The sequence below is a fragment of the Miniopterus schreibersii genome (genome assembly GCF_964146895.1).
Source record: "Miniopterus schreibersii genome assembly, chromosome: 4".
NCBI lineage: Eukaryota > Metazoa > Chordata > Mammalia > Chiroptera > Miniopteridae > Miniopterus > Miniopterus schreibersii.
In genome coordinates, this window is record NC_138105.1 from 17707747 (window position 1) to 17723799 (window position 16053).

General features: G+C 45.8%; 1 protein-coding gene across 11 annotated transcripts in view; it reads right to left on the reverse strand.

Annotated features, from left to right (window-relative positions):
* The window catches only part of LOC308555970 (protocadherin gamma-C4), a gene marked incomplete at its 5' end in the record, with an annotated part of 156214 nt that overhangs the window by 92261 nt on the left and 47900 nt on the right, over positions 1-16053 (reverse strand). The window contains one exon of one of the 11 annotated variants that reach the window (XM_081134837.1): positions 11077-13641. The exons of 8 other annotated variants lie outside the window; for them this stretch is intronic. In XM_081134837.1, coding sequence (XP_080990963.1) covers positions 11077-13500 — 2424 coding nt within the window. Of the gene's footprint in view, positions 1-1389; positions 4733-5895; positions 8317-11076; positions 13642-16053 lie in introns of those variants that run through there. 2 more of the 11 variants (XM_081134823.1, XM_081134839.1) reach the window with 2 other exon arrangements.

The window sequence follows — 16053 nt, forward strand, 5'->3', positions numbered from 1 at the left end:
ACTTCCTTATCTATGTACCTATCTTGTACTGAATTAATGACTTTGAAATGGAAGGAACTGAGCTCACAAGAAGTTTATTTAAATAAATTTACTGAATATAGGCACATTTTTCTAATTTTTTACTTCATTCAAAAAAAAATTTTGACAATTAGTGAGTGTTCTGACCAAGAGTAAGAATTTGCTTTTCTATCAGGGCAACTTTCCATATACTTTTTTAAAATTGCAAAGTGTCAGTAATATTGTTGTCCCTTTAAATGACTGTGTATCCAAACACTACAGAAAATATAAAAATATTTTGCAAAATATGTAAAATAAGAGGGAATACTGCATTATCCTTGAGAAATGTCTTTTTTTATTACTAACAAATGATTTATTGTATTTCCTACTTTCACCTGATGACAAATCAGGGGTTAGTATCATTAAAATGCTATATCAAGGAATATAGAAGGCATACACATAGTCTAGATGGAATCATTTTTAGTTGATTGTGTTGTTCAGAATTTGTGTACATGAAACTTCTATTCTTTAAATCAACATTCTCAAACTCCCTTGCCATGAGTACACAGTATATTTCACATGGCTGCACCATCAAAACAATTCATTGGAACTCTACTGAAACATGGTCTTCTTTATTTTACAAAACTCTCTTTCAACAGTTTAAAATGACATTTTATTTCACACCTGATTTTGTTTTGTTTAGAGGGAGGAGCAGTGGTTATTTTAGACTTTAGATTCAATGTCTCCTTTGTTATGAGCCTGGGTAAACATCCACACACAAACTCAACATTTAGGGACCAGTCGAACCTACCACCAGGATCCACCATTTAAAATGTATTTTAGATTTTGAAATATAAGAAGCACTGAAGTTTTGAAGGGTACTAATGTAGACATAGGGCTCAGAAAAGAGGTTAAAAATTAAGGAATCTTTCAGAGCTTAGTTTTAGGTTCAAACCCTGAACACATGCTAAAATTCTGTGATGTATTTTATTTCTACTAAGATAATCCAAGGATTTAGGAGTCTCAATACCTTCCTCTCAGTTCTAATTTAGGGATATATGTATTCCTATATATAAAACAAACTTCCCTTCGGTCATTGGGCAACTACTTCTTAAATGAATGAATGGTGACAATTATAGTAAAATATGGAAGGCTTTAAAAAGTTGAGAGTTCACATTTAAACAATCATGTCCAATCCTTTGGAAAGCAAATGAAACAAACTATGATAATTAGAGCTCAATTTTATAGTATAACCACTAAAATAAGCCCTAAATTTTGTGGTATACCTTACAAATATTTTAAACTTTCTTCACAATACATGTTTCAAAACACATAAATTTATAATAAATATGATTCCTCTGAGAAATAAATGTAAATAAGAACTGGACTCACCTGAACAGAAGCAGCTTCACCCTCACCTTCCTGAAAATCTACGGCTGCTAACAAGGAATCTTTTTTCTCACAGCTGTCATGGCTGATGAGTGTGTCTGCATAGTTGGGCTGTGGGAAGATCAGGTGGCTCTTCCCTGAGTCTGCAGTGAGGGAGACCTCGTGGGAATAGGTCTGCAGGAAAGCCTGTACTCCTTCCACACCCACAAAGCCTGAGGCGGGCAGGCCCATCAACCCTCTGCCTGAAGCCTGAAGCATCCTAGACTTGTGCCATCCCCATAGTCTGAGCACCAGCAGAACAACCACAAAGGCAAGGAAGACACAGGAGACAATGGCCACGGCCACCACCAGGTACAATGTGAGGTCCGAATCATCAGAGTTGGCAGGGTTCTTGATGTTGCCCAAGTCAGCCAGGACATCTGGGATGCTGTCAGCCACAGCCACAGTGAGTCTGACGGTGGCTGAGAGAGGGGGCTGGCCGTGATCCTGAACAGCCACCACCAGGCTCTGCTTGAGCGCATCTCTGTCCATCAGTGCCCGTGCAGTGCGCACCTCGCCCGTGTGCAGCCCCACCGCGAAGAGCCCTGGCTCACTGGCCTTGAGCAGGCGGTAGGACAGCCAGGCGTTCTGGCCTGAGTCTCTGTCCACCGCCACCACCTTGGTCACCAGGTAGCCAGCCTCTGCTGAGCGTGGTGCTAGCTCCATACCAGTGGAACCATCGTTGGGGAGCGAGGGATACAGAATTTCAGGCATGTTGTCATTCTGGTCAAGAATGAACAGACTCAATGACACATTGCTGCTGAGTGGAGGGTCCCCGTTGTCCCTGGCCGTCACTAGTAGCTGTAAGTCTCGGATCTGCTCATAGTCGAAGGAGCGCAGTGCGTACAGCACACCTGTGTCAGAGTTGATGGAGACATAAGAAGAAAGAGGTGCCCCCATGATGGTGTCCTCGGTCACAGAGTAAGTGACTTGGGCATTCTTGCCACTGTCAGGGTCCTGGGCGGTCACAGAGGAGATGGAGGCCCCTCTGGGGTTGTTCTCAGGTATATAGGCTGAGTAAGAGGCATGAGGAAAAGTGGGCGGATGGTCGTTGGTATCTGCCACTTCCAGGGCAATATAAGTTTCAGTAGATAAAGGTGGGGTTCCTAGATCCGAGGCCATCACTGTGATATTGTACATGGACGTCTCTTCTCGGTCCAAATACTTCCATGTCACTAACCTATAATAATTATCTATTGATTTTTCTAATTGAAAAGGCAAATTAGCATGTATGTAGCAGACAACTTGACCATTCTTCCCGGAGTCTCGGTCATGCACATTCAAGAAGGCAACTACTGTTCCAGGAAGAGTATTTTCCAAGACTGGGCTGAACAGAGATGTAACTATCACTTCCGGCCTATTGTCATTTACGTCTTCCACAGAGATGAGCACTTTGGACCTCCCCATAAGAGCCCCAACATCTTCCGCTTGTATTTCCATTTCATAAAATGCACATTCCTCATAATCTAGACTCCTTGCTGTTGATATTTCCCCAGTGTTTTCATTGAGCTGGAATAACGGAGATTGTTTTCCACTAATTTTCCAGAATTTATAGGCCACTTCTCCATTGACTCCCTCATCAGGGTCACTAGCTCTTACAGTAAGCAGCTGGGTGCCAGGGGGCACGTTCTCTGGGACAGTCACTCGGTAAATCGGTTGAGAAAACACCGGTGCATTGTCATTGATATCCAACACTGTCACTTTGATGTGCGCGGTGCTGGAACGAGGTGGTTCCCCACCGTCGGAGGCCACGAGGACCAGGTGGAGCACAGCCTCTTCCTCGCGGTCCAGGGCGCGCTCCAGCACCAGCCCCGGGTTTATGGTTCCGTCGTCTCCGGTTTGCACGTCCAGGGAGAAGTGGTGATTGGGGCTGAGCTGGTAGCTCTGAAGGGAATTCAAGCCCACATCCGGGTCAACAGCCTCTGGGAGTGGATAACGTGTGCCTGGCGCAGCGATTTCATTAATTTTTATTTCCAGATTTTCGGCCTGGAATTTTGGGTTATTATCATTGATGTCAGTGATTTCTATTTCTATCCCAAAAAGTTTTCCTCTATCCTCAACCAAGATGTTGATATTTACAAGACAGCGCGCGCTCTGCGCGCAGAGCTCCTCCCGGTCTATCCTGCCCGCGGTCACCAGGCTGCCGCTCCGCGCGCTCAGAGCGAAGAGCTGCGTCCTACCTCTGGAGACGATGCGGACGCCGCGCTCCGCCAGCTCCCGGGGCTCCAGCCCCAGGTCCTTGGAGATGTTGCCCACGAAGGAGCCTCTGTCGCTCTCTTCTGGCACGGAGTAGTGAATCTGTCCCCTCCCGACCTTCCACAGCATACCCAGCAGCGCGCACAGCAGGACCAGCTCCCGGCTTCCTGCGCGATTGTTCCAAGTGGCCATTGTTCTTTCGCTATGGAATCCTCTCCGAATCTTCGCTGGGCATGTGTGTCTTGTTTACCTTTCTGCTGCAGCTACAGAGATCATCCTGTGGAAAGCTGGAATGTTCCAAATGTAGGACGGAGTCCCCCGCAGCCCTGCAGTTGATTTGTGGCATTTGCAGGTCTTTGTGAGGTGGGAGCCCAGCGTATCCGGATGGCGTTTGGTTACATTTATCTCCAAGATGGGTGAACAGCGGCGCTCAGAGCCCTGAACAGTTACTGCATCCATTTAGATTTGTAATACTGTTTGCTAGATTACTGAGGAAAATAAAATACTACTAGTTTTTCATAGTTTGTTTGGAATTTATTGACATTTTCCCTGAATTCATGTTTTAAAAGTAATTGCCAAGAAGCGTGGAATGAAGTAAGGTTAAAGTCCTACAAAGTACTATACAATGATCAGATGTATGGTTTAGCATCACATTAAATGACTCATATTTCTGCAATACATTTACTCGTTCAAAAACAAATTAATTTTTTCTTTATTATGCTTTAAGCTTTATTGTAAATGCCTTCAACATCTATTATCAAATAAGTAAGAATTCCAGTTGTCACTGGCAATCAATTCACTCAGACTAAAAGAGGCCTATTGAGATGACCAACTCAGAGTTGTTTTACTTGTTTTGAACTAATTAATCATTATCGTAAGATTCCTGTAGGTATTTGCTTTTTAATCTTCTTTTTAAAATGTCATTTTAAATTACACACTGATAATGCTTCAAATTAATATTGTAAAATATTAACAATTTAGGTTCTACTTTCAAGTTTTATCAGAGATTATACTGATTTGCTTCTTTATTTAAATTATTTATACTTTTCCTATTTGAAAACACTTGAAAGGTACAAATGAATTTACAATAAAAAGTAAATGTCCATTCCATTCTTCCACGAATGAGAGATTACATTTTAAAGCTGTCAATTAAGTTCTTAAGTAGACATATTCTAAAGTTGCTTTTACCTATGTGAGTACTTTGATCAAAAGAACCACAAAAAGTAAGGAACACGTAATTATCCCCAAGGAGTAAAAAAGTGCCAGTACAAACAAATGTCTCCTCAGCAGTTTGTAAAGTGGCCATTAATTGAAGCAGTTGCTAAGGGAAATCTAGCAAAAGGCTGAAACAATGTGTTACCGTCTTGTGTATATACTTGGTTACACATCAGATTAGCAAATTTGTCTAACATTTTAAGAATTCAACTATATATTTCTCCTAGAGATAGTAGGACAACTAGGAGACACCTAGCTATATTAGTTTAAGGTTGCAAAAAAAGACAGTTAAAACACTATCTTCTCTTGGATGGAAGAGCCTATAGAATGAGCTTCGATACATATTAATCCTGAAAAGCCTATGCTGCAAGGAGGGAGAACATGCTTTTATCTTCCAAGGAGCATAATGGACCTACTGCTAAGTCAAAGGAGTTTTACACACACACACACACACACACACACTACATTGCATAGAGTTACAATGGGTCCATCTACATAAAAATCAGGTTAAGATATATTATTCTAGGAGCTTTTGAAACAAAAGGGGAAGTAAATATAGAGACAAAACATCAGATTAGTATGGAAACCATAACAGTTAAATGAGTCAAGAAAAATATCTTATTTTAGAGGGTTTTTTTGGTGTATGTTTTTTTGTTTGTTTTTTGTTTTTGTTTTGTTTTTTCCTTAAAGGCTTATTTAAATTACTGCCTACTTTTACATTGACAGTATGTCCAAGCTGAAAAAAATCATGAATTTAGTGACAGGAAGAAAAATTTAGGGAAAAATCTCATAAGCTTTTATGAGAGAGCCTATAGCCTTGTGTAATGTTTCCCTTGTAGATAAACCCACACCTTCAATCCTTCCTAAATCTGAGCCTGGCAAGACATCGCTAAAAGACACGTAAGTGCTTCTACTTCAACAATGGTATGACAGCTTATTGACTAGCTACAAACTTTTCTAAGGACAACTTTTAGATTTGAAAATGGTACGTTTTCCTGTGACTACGGAGAACTAACTGGGTAGACTATAAGAGGCAGGTTATGCTTAAAGGAAACTCACCTGTTGGGAGGTCGACTCACCAGAATTACAAAGTGGAAATAAGGCCCCAGATGAATCACCACAAAGTATGTCTTGTCCTGAACTCAACTGCTCCTTACAGGTTAGGAAATTAAACTCTGTCTTTCCAGCTTGGGTAACGCACAGATTGTAGGAATAAGGCAAAGTCCCTTCACTGTAGAGAGGGGGAACCACAGGTCCAGACTTGACACAGAGACCAGGCTGAAAGCAGCCCCAGGTGGTGGGGCTGGAGGAGCGTCGCAGGCGCAGGGCCACCGCCAGAATCACCGCGAGGAGGAAAAGCACGGAGATCAAGGCCAAGGCCACCACCAGGTAAAACTGCAGCTCGGCCTGGGGGTCAGAGGGTGCTGGACGGTCACTGAGATCGGGCAGAGCCTCTTGTAGGCTGTCAGCGAAGACCAGGAGCAGCGTGGCGGTGGCCGAGAGGGGCGGCTGTCCCCCATCACGCACAGCGACCAGCAGGCGCTGGCGGGCAGCGTCCCTGTCGCCCAAAGCTCTGGCCGTGCGCACCTCGCCCGTGCGCAGCCCCAGGCTGAACAGCCCCGGCTCGCTCGCCTGCAGCACGTGGTAGGACAGCCAGGCGTTGTGTCCAGAGTCAGCGTCCACCGCCACCACCTTGGTGACCAGGTAGCCTGGCTGCGCGGCGCGCGGCACCGTGTCGAAGAGCGCAGAGCCGTCGGGCCCCAGCGCGGGGTACAGCACCCGCGGCGCGTTGTCGTTGCGGTCGCCCACCAGCACGCGCAGGCTCACGTTGGCGCTGAGCGCGGGCGAGCCCTGGTCGCGGGCCTGCAGCGTCAGCTCGAAGGCGCGCAGCTGCTCGTGGTCGAAGGCGCGCTGCGCGAACACCACGCCGCTCTGCGCGCTCACGGACACGTAGGACGACAGCGCCCGGGGCTCCAGGTCGCTGGCCACGATGGAGTAGGCCACCTGGCCGTTGGGTCCCAGGTCGGGGTCGGAGGCGCTGACTTGGGCTATGGAGACCCCGGGCGGGTTGTTTTCTGGCACGTGGACCAGGTAGGCTGACTGTTGGAAAACCGGAGCGTTGTCATTGACGTCGGTGATATGCAGGGTGATGGTGGTGCTGGAGGAGAGGGGAGGCTTGCCCCTGTCGGTGGCTATGATGGTGACATTGTATTCAGGGATCTGCTCGCGGTCTAGAGCTCTGTCTGTCACTAATTTATACGTGTTTCTTGAAGAAGTTAACAGTTTAAATGGAACATCACCTTCTAATTTACAAGTAACTTCTCCATTGTCACCAGAATCCTTATCACGGATTTTAAGTAAAGCAATGTATGTTCCCAGACTGGTGTTCTCCATAATACGATCCGTTAGAGACTGGAATGTCACTTCTGGGACATTGTCATTTACGTCTAGGACCTCTATCTCCACAGTACATTGGGCAATCATTCCTCCACCATCCCTCGCTTCCAAAACTATGGAATATTCTTTGACGTCCTCAAAATCTAACGTATTTCGAGTAGTAATTTCCCCAGTAGTAAAATTCAGGTCAAACTGGGTGGCCTGGCCTGCTTCAGTGAAAAAGAAGGTGATCTGCGCGTTGACACCCTCATCCTGGTCGGTGGCCGTCACTCGAAGCACCGTGGTGCCTGGGGTCACGTTTTCTGGAAGGCCCACCCTGTATAACTCTTGGCTGAACACTGGAGGGTTATCATTGGCATCAGTCACTAGGACCCGAATCTGCGCAGTGCTGCTCAGGGGTGGATCCCCGCAGTCCACGGCAATCAAGGTCAAGTGGTAGGACTTCTGCTCCTCCCAATCTAAAGGCATCTTCAGTACCAGCTCAGGGTATTTACTACCGTCTAACTTCTCCTTGTTCACGAGTGAGAAATGATCATTGGGACTGAGCTGATAATTCTGTAGTGAGTTGGTGCCAATATCTGCATCATGGGCAGATCCTAAGATAAACCGTGTCTCAGGCTTTGTGGACTCACTGATTTGCAGGTCAAAGGAATCTTGCATGAATTTCGGGGGGTGATCATTAATATCCTCGATCTCCACGCTCACGTGGTAAAAGTCCAACGGGTTTTCAGCAACAGCCTCAAGTTCCAGAGCGCAGACGGGCTTCCTCCCGCACAGCTGCTCGCGGTCCAGCCTGCGGCTCACCAGCAGCTCGCCGCGCTCCGCGCTCACGGCGAAGTGAGGCTCCTCAGAGCTGACGCGCAGCTTTCGAGTCGGTAACTCGCGGACCCCGAGTCCCAGGTCGGCGGCGAGGTTCCCCACCACCGAGCCCCGGGCCAGTTCCTCGGGAATCCTGTAGCGCAGCGGCTCCGACAGCGCCGCGGGGCAGGACAGCGACAAAGACAGCAGGACGCCAAGGAGCGCGGGCCGCCGCTCGGCCCAGCCCGCGTCCCCAGCGCCGCCCCCCATCCCCCCTGCTCCCCGCAGCTCGCTCACCCGCCCGAACACGCCGGGGGACAGGTAACCTCAGCGTTGCGGACGCCCGGAGCTCCGAGCGCCCTTCACTTGCTGCGTGGGGTCCCGGTTCCTTCTTTCCCAGAGGCGGCGGCGGGGAAAGGCCGCTCCAGCGAGGCTGAGGGGGAAAGCGAGCTGCGGCTGCGCGAGGCGACCGCCGCCCGAGCTCTCCGCCCTGGCCAACAGCGGCGCCCAGAGTCCGCACCGGGGAACTGCAGCCTCTGCGGCTTCAGGCCGCCCAGCTACAGTAATTAAAATTGTGTGCCCGATGGAACAATTTTTATGTCTATGTATTTAATGATGTTTAATTTGTACCATTAGAAACGTCATTATCCCAACTTTCCAGGCTTTAGGGAAATCAGATTTAGTACATAAGCTCTATATCTTAACATAATTATCCCCAATCTTCAAATCCGCACTGGTAATAAGAAAGGTGACTATAACACACACTTGGTCTAAACGATCTGAGAGTACAGTAATTTTGAATACTTCTTAATTAGCAATACATTGGATAAATTTTTATGCTTCTTCCTTTGTTTCTTTTTTTCCTTGTTTTTCTTTACATTTTGGGTGCCTCCATACTCATTCGGTTTAACTTTTTCAGAGAGCATCAGTAATGCTGAAATTGTCTTTAAAAGGGCACAATATATACTTACCTCCAAATACCTCTCTTCTTCCAAGATCATTTCAGTGATTTATTTTAATAATATTACCTGATTTTAACTTCTAGTATCTCAGTGAAGGAAATAATGTAGCCAGAAAAGAGTAAGCCTATCCCTCCCCTTCCCATCGCACAATTATTTTTCTACTTATGAAATGTAACATCATTCCTCAAAGTTACCAGGGGAATAATATTTCACCTTGCAACACAAAGTCACTAACTATGTAGTCTGTTACACTGAGGCATGGTTCCCACTTCTGTACTTACATAACATCCCATGATGACTTCCAATGAAGGAAATAGGGCCTAGAAAGTTTTTTGCTCTAGCTCATTGAGTGTAGTGACAATTCCTCCCGTTTGTTTAAAAACATTTTAAAGCATCTAATAAACTGGATAGGGGAATTTTCTTTTACAACATACCTGGTAACCACATTTCTGCCTCACAAAGTGTCAGTAACATTGTCTGCTCCCCAAGTGATTGTACATCTGAACACTGCAGAATATATGAAATATACTCACATGATTACATGTTTTCTTTATATGGAAAATACTAGCAAACACAACACTATGCTAGAAAAAGATGTTTAAACTCAAAAGGTTCCAGCAAACAAGATGATCTTGTCATCAACCCCTTCCAGATGCTAATCAACTGATGTATTAAGCTGTACTGAAGTTTTATACTTAGAGTAGTGCTTTTCAACTGGTGTGCTCCGGCAGGCACACTGGTGTGCTACAAGAATTTTTAAAACATGCGATACCTGACTATTCAGGGGCACTGACCTCTTTCCCCTTAGATTGTCAAATAAAAAATGACAATAGCCAATGCAACAATAGCCATTCAATGTGAATGAATAGAAATTATACCTATATTTTTGTCAGCTCAGCAAAAAAATATTTTTTGGTGTGCTGCAGAATTTAAGTAATTAGTTTATGTGTTCCATGAGGTGTGAAAGGTTGAAAATCACTGACCTAGACAATAGAAGTAGTTAGTCCCAGATTAGGTCAATTCTGACTGAATTTTCAGCAGACCCAATAAGTAAAGTCCAACTTGAGTATGTGAGAGGTGGGTTTCAGAAAGCCAGCACCCCACTGTCCTACTTGGAGAGCCTACAGTCACACTTCACGTGGTTCAACCACTAAAACTGCACATAGGAATTTTGTAGTAAAACATATAACTGCCTATTTTTATTTTTTTAATATATCTTTATTGATTTCAGAGAAGGAGAGGGAGAGAGACAGAAACATCAATGATGAGAAACTCATTGATAGAGCCTGCAACCCGGGCATGTGCCCTGACCAGGAATCGAACCCCGATCACCTGGATCCTAGGTCGACACTAAACCGATGAGCCACACCCGGCGAGGCTAACTGCCTATTTTTAAAATGCCACTCATTATACTTAAAAAGACATTTTATTTGTCATCATACTTCATTGGTTTTGAACAATGCCCTTCAGTATGGCATTAGACTCCATGTTTGTCATTGATGTAGACCTTAGTGAAGCTTGGCACACACATTTTTTCCTTCTGGCATTTTCCCAACCTTCCACCAGGACCCAACTCTCATAGGATGCATATGCTTTAAATAGGTCAGGAAGCAAGTGAGGTTCTTCAAGGCGATCAAGTTGAGGTACATGGAGGCAGAAGTGAGACAGAAAAAAAACCTCCAGACTGAAACAATCTGCAAGAGCCTTACATAGATCCGATCTAGAGAGACTCCTGAGAAGTCCCTTGCTAACCTAATAGGAACCAGAAAGACAATTCATTCTCATTTACAAACTGAATGAATTAAGAACATCAAGTGGAAAATAGGTGGGAGGTATACAAATGGGATAGTCCACTTATTCGCAATCTTGTCCACAGGCATTCACTATGGAAATGATTCCAAGTCCTGCGGCATTAAGAGTTCCATGCTAAAGTATCACCACTGATATAACCCACTTGACATGCTTTAACTTTTAAAAGTTTTTTCGCCCCACCTTCAAAACACTGCCTTTGTAAGACAATAAAGATATTTATACAAAACATAATTCTTCGAGAATATAAAGGTAAGTGAATGACTGAACTCACCTGAATACTTTGGGCTTCATCCTTACACTCATGAAAATCTACGGCTGCTAACAAGGGATCTTTTTTCTCACAGCTGTCGTGGCTGATGAGCGTGTCCGCGTAGTTGGGCTGAGGGAAGATCAGGTGGCTCTTCCCTGAGTCCGCGGTGAGGGAGACCTCGTGGGAATAGGTCTGCAGGAAAGCCCGTACTCCTTCCACACCCACAAAGTGAGAAGCCTGCATGCCAGCCAATCCACCTCCTGAAGCCTGGAGCAGACGGGATGTGTGCCAGCGCCTCAGCCTGAGTGCCAGCAGGATGATCACAAAGGCGAGAAAGACGCAGGAGACCGCGGCCACTGCCACCACCAGGTACAGAGTGAGGCCTGAGGTGTCAGAGTTGTTTGGGACGTCCAGGCTGCCCAGGTCAGCCAGGACATCTGGGATGCTGTCAGCCACTGCTACTGTGAGCGTGACAGTGGCCGAGAGAGGAGGCTGGCCGTGGTCTTGGACAGCCACCACCAGGCTCTGCTTGAGCGCGTCTCTGTCCAGCAGCGCCCGCGCAGTGCGCACCTCGCCCGTGTGCAGCCCCACCGCGAAGAGCCCCGGCTCGCTGGCCTTGAGCAGGCGGTAGGACAGCCAGGCGTTCTGGCCTGAGTCTCTGTCCACCGCCACCACCTTGGTCACCAGGTAGCCGGGCTCTGCGGAGCGGGGTGCCAGCTCCACGCCAGTGGAACCATCTGTGGGGAGCGATGGGTACAGGATCTCTGGAGCATTGTCGTTCTGGTCCAGCACAAACAGACTCAGTGACACATTGCTGCTGAGCGGTGGGTCCCCGCTGTCATGTGCAGTCACTCTCAATTGCAAGTCACGGAACTGCTCATAGTCGAAGGAGTGCAAAGCATACAGGACACCAGTGTCAGAGTTGATGGAGACATAGGAGGACAGAGGTGCCCCCTGGATGGTGTCTTCATCCAGGGAGTAGGTGACCCGGGCGTTCTCATCACTGTCTGGGTCGTGTGCAGTCACAGTGAAGATGGAAGCACCTCTGGGGTTGTTCTCAGGGACATAGACAGAGTAGGAGGAGTGGGGAAAGGAAGGTGGGTTGTCATTGGTGTCTGCCACCTTCATGGAGATGTGAGTTTCTGTGGACAAGGGCGGGGTTCCACCATCTGAGGTTTTCAGTGTGATGTTGTACACAGAGAGTATTTCTCGGTCTAGATTTTTTGCTGTCACCAACTGGTAATAATTGTCTATTGATCTTTCTAACTTGAAAGGTAGATTTTCTGAAATAGTGCAGGTCACTTCACCATTCTTCCCAGAATCTCGGTCTTGAAAATAGAAAAGAGCAATTACTGTTCCAGGAGGTGTGTCTTCAGGGATTGAGCTGGTTACAGACGTTATAGTCACCTCTGGGGCATTGTCATTCACATCTAAAATGGTGATCAGTACTTTAGCCCTGGTCATCCTACCAGGACCATCCTGAGCCTGAACTTCCATTTCATAGTAGCTGGATTCTTCATAATCTAGGCCTTGTAAAGTTGATAATTCTCCTGTGTGGGAGTTGAGCTGGAATATCTGTAGAATTTTTGGAGTCATTTTCCAAAACGAGTATGTCACCTCCCCATTGACTCCCTCATCTAGGTCGACAGCACTCACTGTGAGCAGGCTTGTGCCCACCGGCACATTCTCAGGGACAGTTACTTGGTACTGGGGCAAAGAGAAGAGTGGCGCATGATCATTCACGTCCACCACTGCCACCCGGATTCGGGCGGTGCCAGATAAGGGCGGGTCACCCCCGTCGGAGGCCGTGAGGAGGAGCTGGTGAACCGTCTCTTCCTCGCGGTCCAGCGCCCGCTCCAGCACCAATTCCGGATATTTCATTCCGTCGTCTCCGGTGTGCACAGCCAGGGAGAAGTGGCGATTGGGGCTGAGCTGGTAGCTCTGGAGGGAGTTCGCGCCCACATCCGGATCCCTAGCCTCTTTCAACGGAAACCGCACTCCGGGAGCGGTATTTTCCATTATTTTTACATTCATTTCTTCCGTCAAGAACCTAGGAGCATTGTCATTAATATCCATTATTTCCACTTCTATAGGGTAAAGGTTCATTTTATCTTCTATCAGGATGTTAAAACTCACCAGGCAGCGCGCGCCCTGGGCGCAGAGCTCCTCCCGGTCGATCCTGCCCGCGGTCACCAGGCTGCCGCTCCGCGGGCTCAGGGCGAAGAGCTGCGTCCTACCTCTGGAGACGATGCGGACACGGCGCTCCGCCAGCTCCCGGGGCTCCAGCCCCAGGTCCTCGGCGATGGGACCCACAAAAGCCCCTTTGTCTGTCTCCTCTGGCACAGAATAGAGAATGTGTTCCGCCCAAGCTTCGCTCCGCGTCCCCAGGAGGGCGCAGAGCAGGAGGAATCCTCTGTAATCCCGGCCCCTCCCCGGAGGCGCCATTGTCCCGCAGGCCCTCGGACCCGGGGCTGCCTCCTGCGGTGTGCCCCGAGGCTAGCGCGTCCTTGTGGAGCCTCCGTATTCCCAAAAGGCGCCCAGATGCGGTAGAACAGAGGGCTGAGTTTGATGCTTCTCGGGCAAGAGTTGTCCGGAGCCGGCGTTTCCTCGCGCCGTGAAGCTCGGTAGTTCCGGGGAATCCTTGTCTCCTGGCTGGTGAACAGCGGCGCCCAGAGTCCCTCCTGTGTCACTGCACCACACCGAAGCAAAAGAATCCATTCCTCAGAAAACCTGCTTCATCCTTCAAAATTCTTCCGTTTATACTTCTTTAATCCATATACCTCCGATATCATGTAAAACTCAACCTTAAGAAACTGTGAACTGATGTGACAAGGTTCACGGATGAGTGTTTATTAGTCCCCGGTGATTTTGGAAAATTCCTTGGTTTGCACTGCAACTTTGAAATGACTCCTGGGCACTTGCCTTACACTTTATTGCGCATAGAGAAAGTCAGCCATCGCAGGTATAAAAAAGCAGGACTTATTTTATTATTTTAAAAAATTTATCCTCATTGTGGAAAGTATTACAAATGTTCCCCCCTTTCCCTCGTTGATCCCCTCCTCCCTATACCCCTCCACCCCCAGGCCTTCACCACACTATTGCACGACTTGTTTTTAAAAAGGCAGGTGTACACATAAGAAAGGTGTTATATAGTAACTGTTTACATCAGAGTAAAGCAAATTTAAATTAATTCAATACTATTGAACACATACTAACATGCTATGCTCTAGACACCACTATGTAAAACTCAGAGAGTCAAAGTTTTCTTTAAATTATGAAAAGGCAATTTAATAAAACTTTTGATTTGAGGAAACTCTGGAGATGGTTTAGTCCAATACCTTCATTTTAATAATTTTAAAGAATAGAGGGAATTGCCTTGTCCTGGACTATGTAGTAGTTGAACCAGTGTCAGGCTACAGATATCCTCGCTCCCACTCTCCTGAGAATAAAAGAGGAATCATTGTTGGCTTAGCTGATGCTTTATGCGGAACAAGTGCTTTAGAGATAAGAAGCCAAGCAGCAACAACAAGCTATGGAAGCAACTGGTTTTGTAGAGGCAGAAATAAGCACAGTTTCTGCCGGTTGTGGATTCATAAGAAAGGGGGTGTTGGCTTGACTGCTCCCTTTCATTATGCAATTCAAAAATCATCCTACCCTATTCCAGAATAGCTGAAGAAGGCGGGTCTCTAGACAGCCTTTGAGCATACATGCAAGACTGTCCTGAGAGGATCCTTAGAGGTACTCATTTCTCCACAGATGTTAATGAAACAAAACTCAGTTGTTGATGGATGTGAGGTTACCCTGAGCTGGTAGAAATAAAACAAAATTCCTTCCACATAGTTGCAGGAGAAAAGAGAGCAACCTGTTTTGGAATGAAGACCTAGGAAGACATAACCGTGTTTTGTAAATTATTTTAAGCCCTAGGGAAGTAGCTAGCAGCACCAGGAGGAGGAGCCAGAGGTAACATTGAAAATGCTTAGCTTAGTTGGTGTTCTCTGATGGCACTGCTCCAAAATATAGGGAACACTTTGAATGAAATGCTGTTTCAATTTATCAAAATAATTCATAGTCATGTTTGTTTTCACCAAGCAGATAAAACAACTTTTTGTTCAAAGGAACCAATATGAGTATTACAGATTAATTCCATAAACAGAAGTTAAATTCTATTTGTTTAGTCGTAATTTTGAATTTCTTGTTCACGTAAGCAAAGCATATGGTCATCAAAAACCATGACTACTTGCAGACATTTGCAAACAAAGCTTTCATGTCTGGATACTATGGCTCCCAATGCCACGATTGTTTTTTCTATCTGATACTTCAAAACTCATCGTGTCATCTCACATTTGTTTCATATTATACTATTTCTTAAATGCCTCAATTAGCATTACTTCTGGGCCCCTTCTTTGGAGTAAAATAAGTAAGATCTAGACAAATGAGGTTATAAACATATTCTGAACATGAAGAGTACTTTAGGGAGTAAATGACTGCATCACCTCTAGCATCAAGTTTTCTAAGTTATTTTACAACATAAAATCAAACATTAAGGATCTCTACTAGAGCACCATAATATGTTCAAATATAACATAACCTACTATATAAAGTCAAAAGAATTTTACAGTTTTAAAGGGAATATATTATTATTGATGTAGTTTGGGGGCAGAATCTTGATCTTCTTCTGTTTATTTGCATTAAAAAAATTATATGGAAAATCTCTTTGATGTCCCAGGCATTGAGTTATCTTGTCCCATTTCTTTACGGAACTTTATCAAAGTTGAAGAACCATTTGTTTGGAGTTCTGTATGGGTTGCCATTCCCAGGCAAAGGTATGGGTATTTTCCAATGATTCTGAGATTTTATTCGTTCCCCTTTGACAACTGTCACTTCAACAGAAGTTTGATCAGAAACGGGTGGTTTTCACAGATGATAAAATAGCCCAATGATTTGGATTTGGTAGACTTTTTCCTGATGCTTCAAAATTCAGTATATGCTCAAAATCTG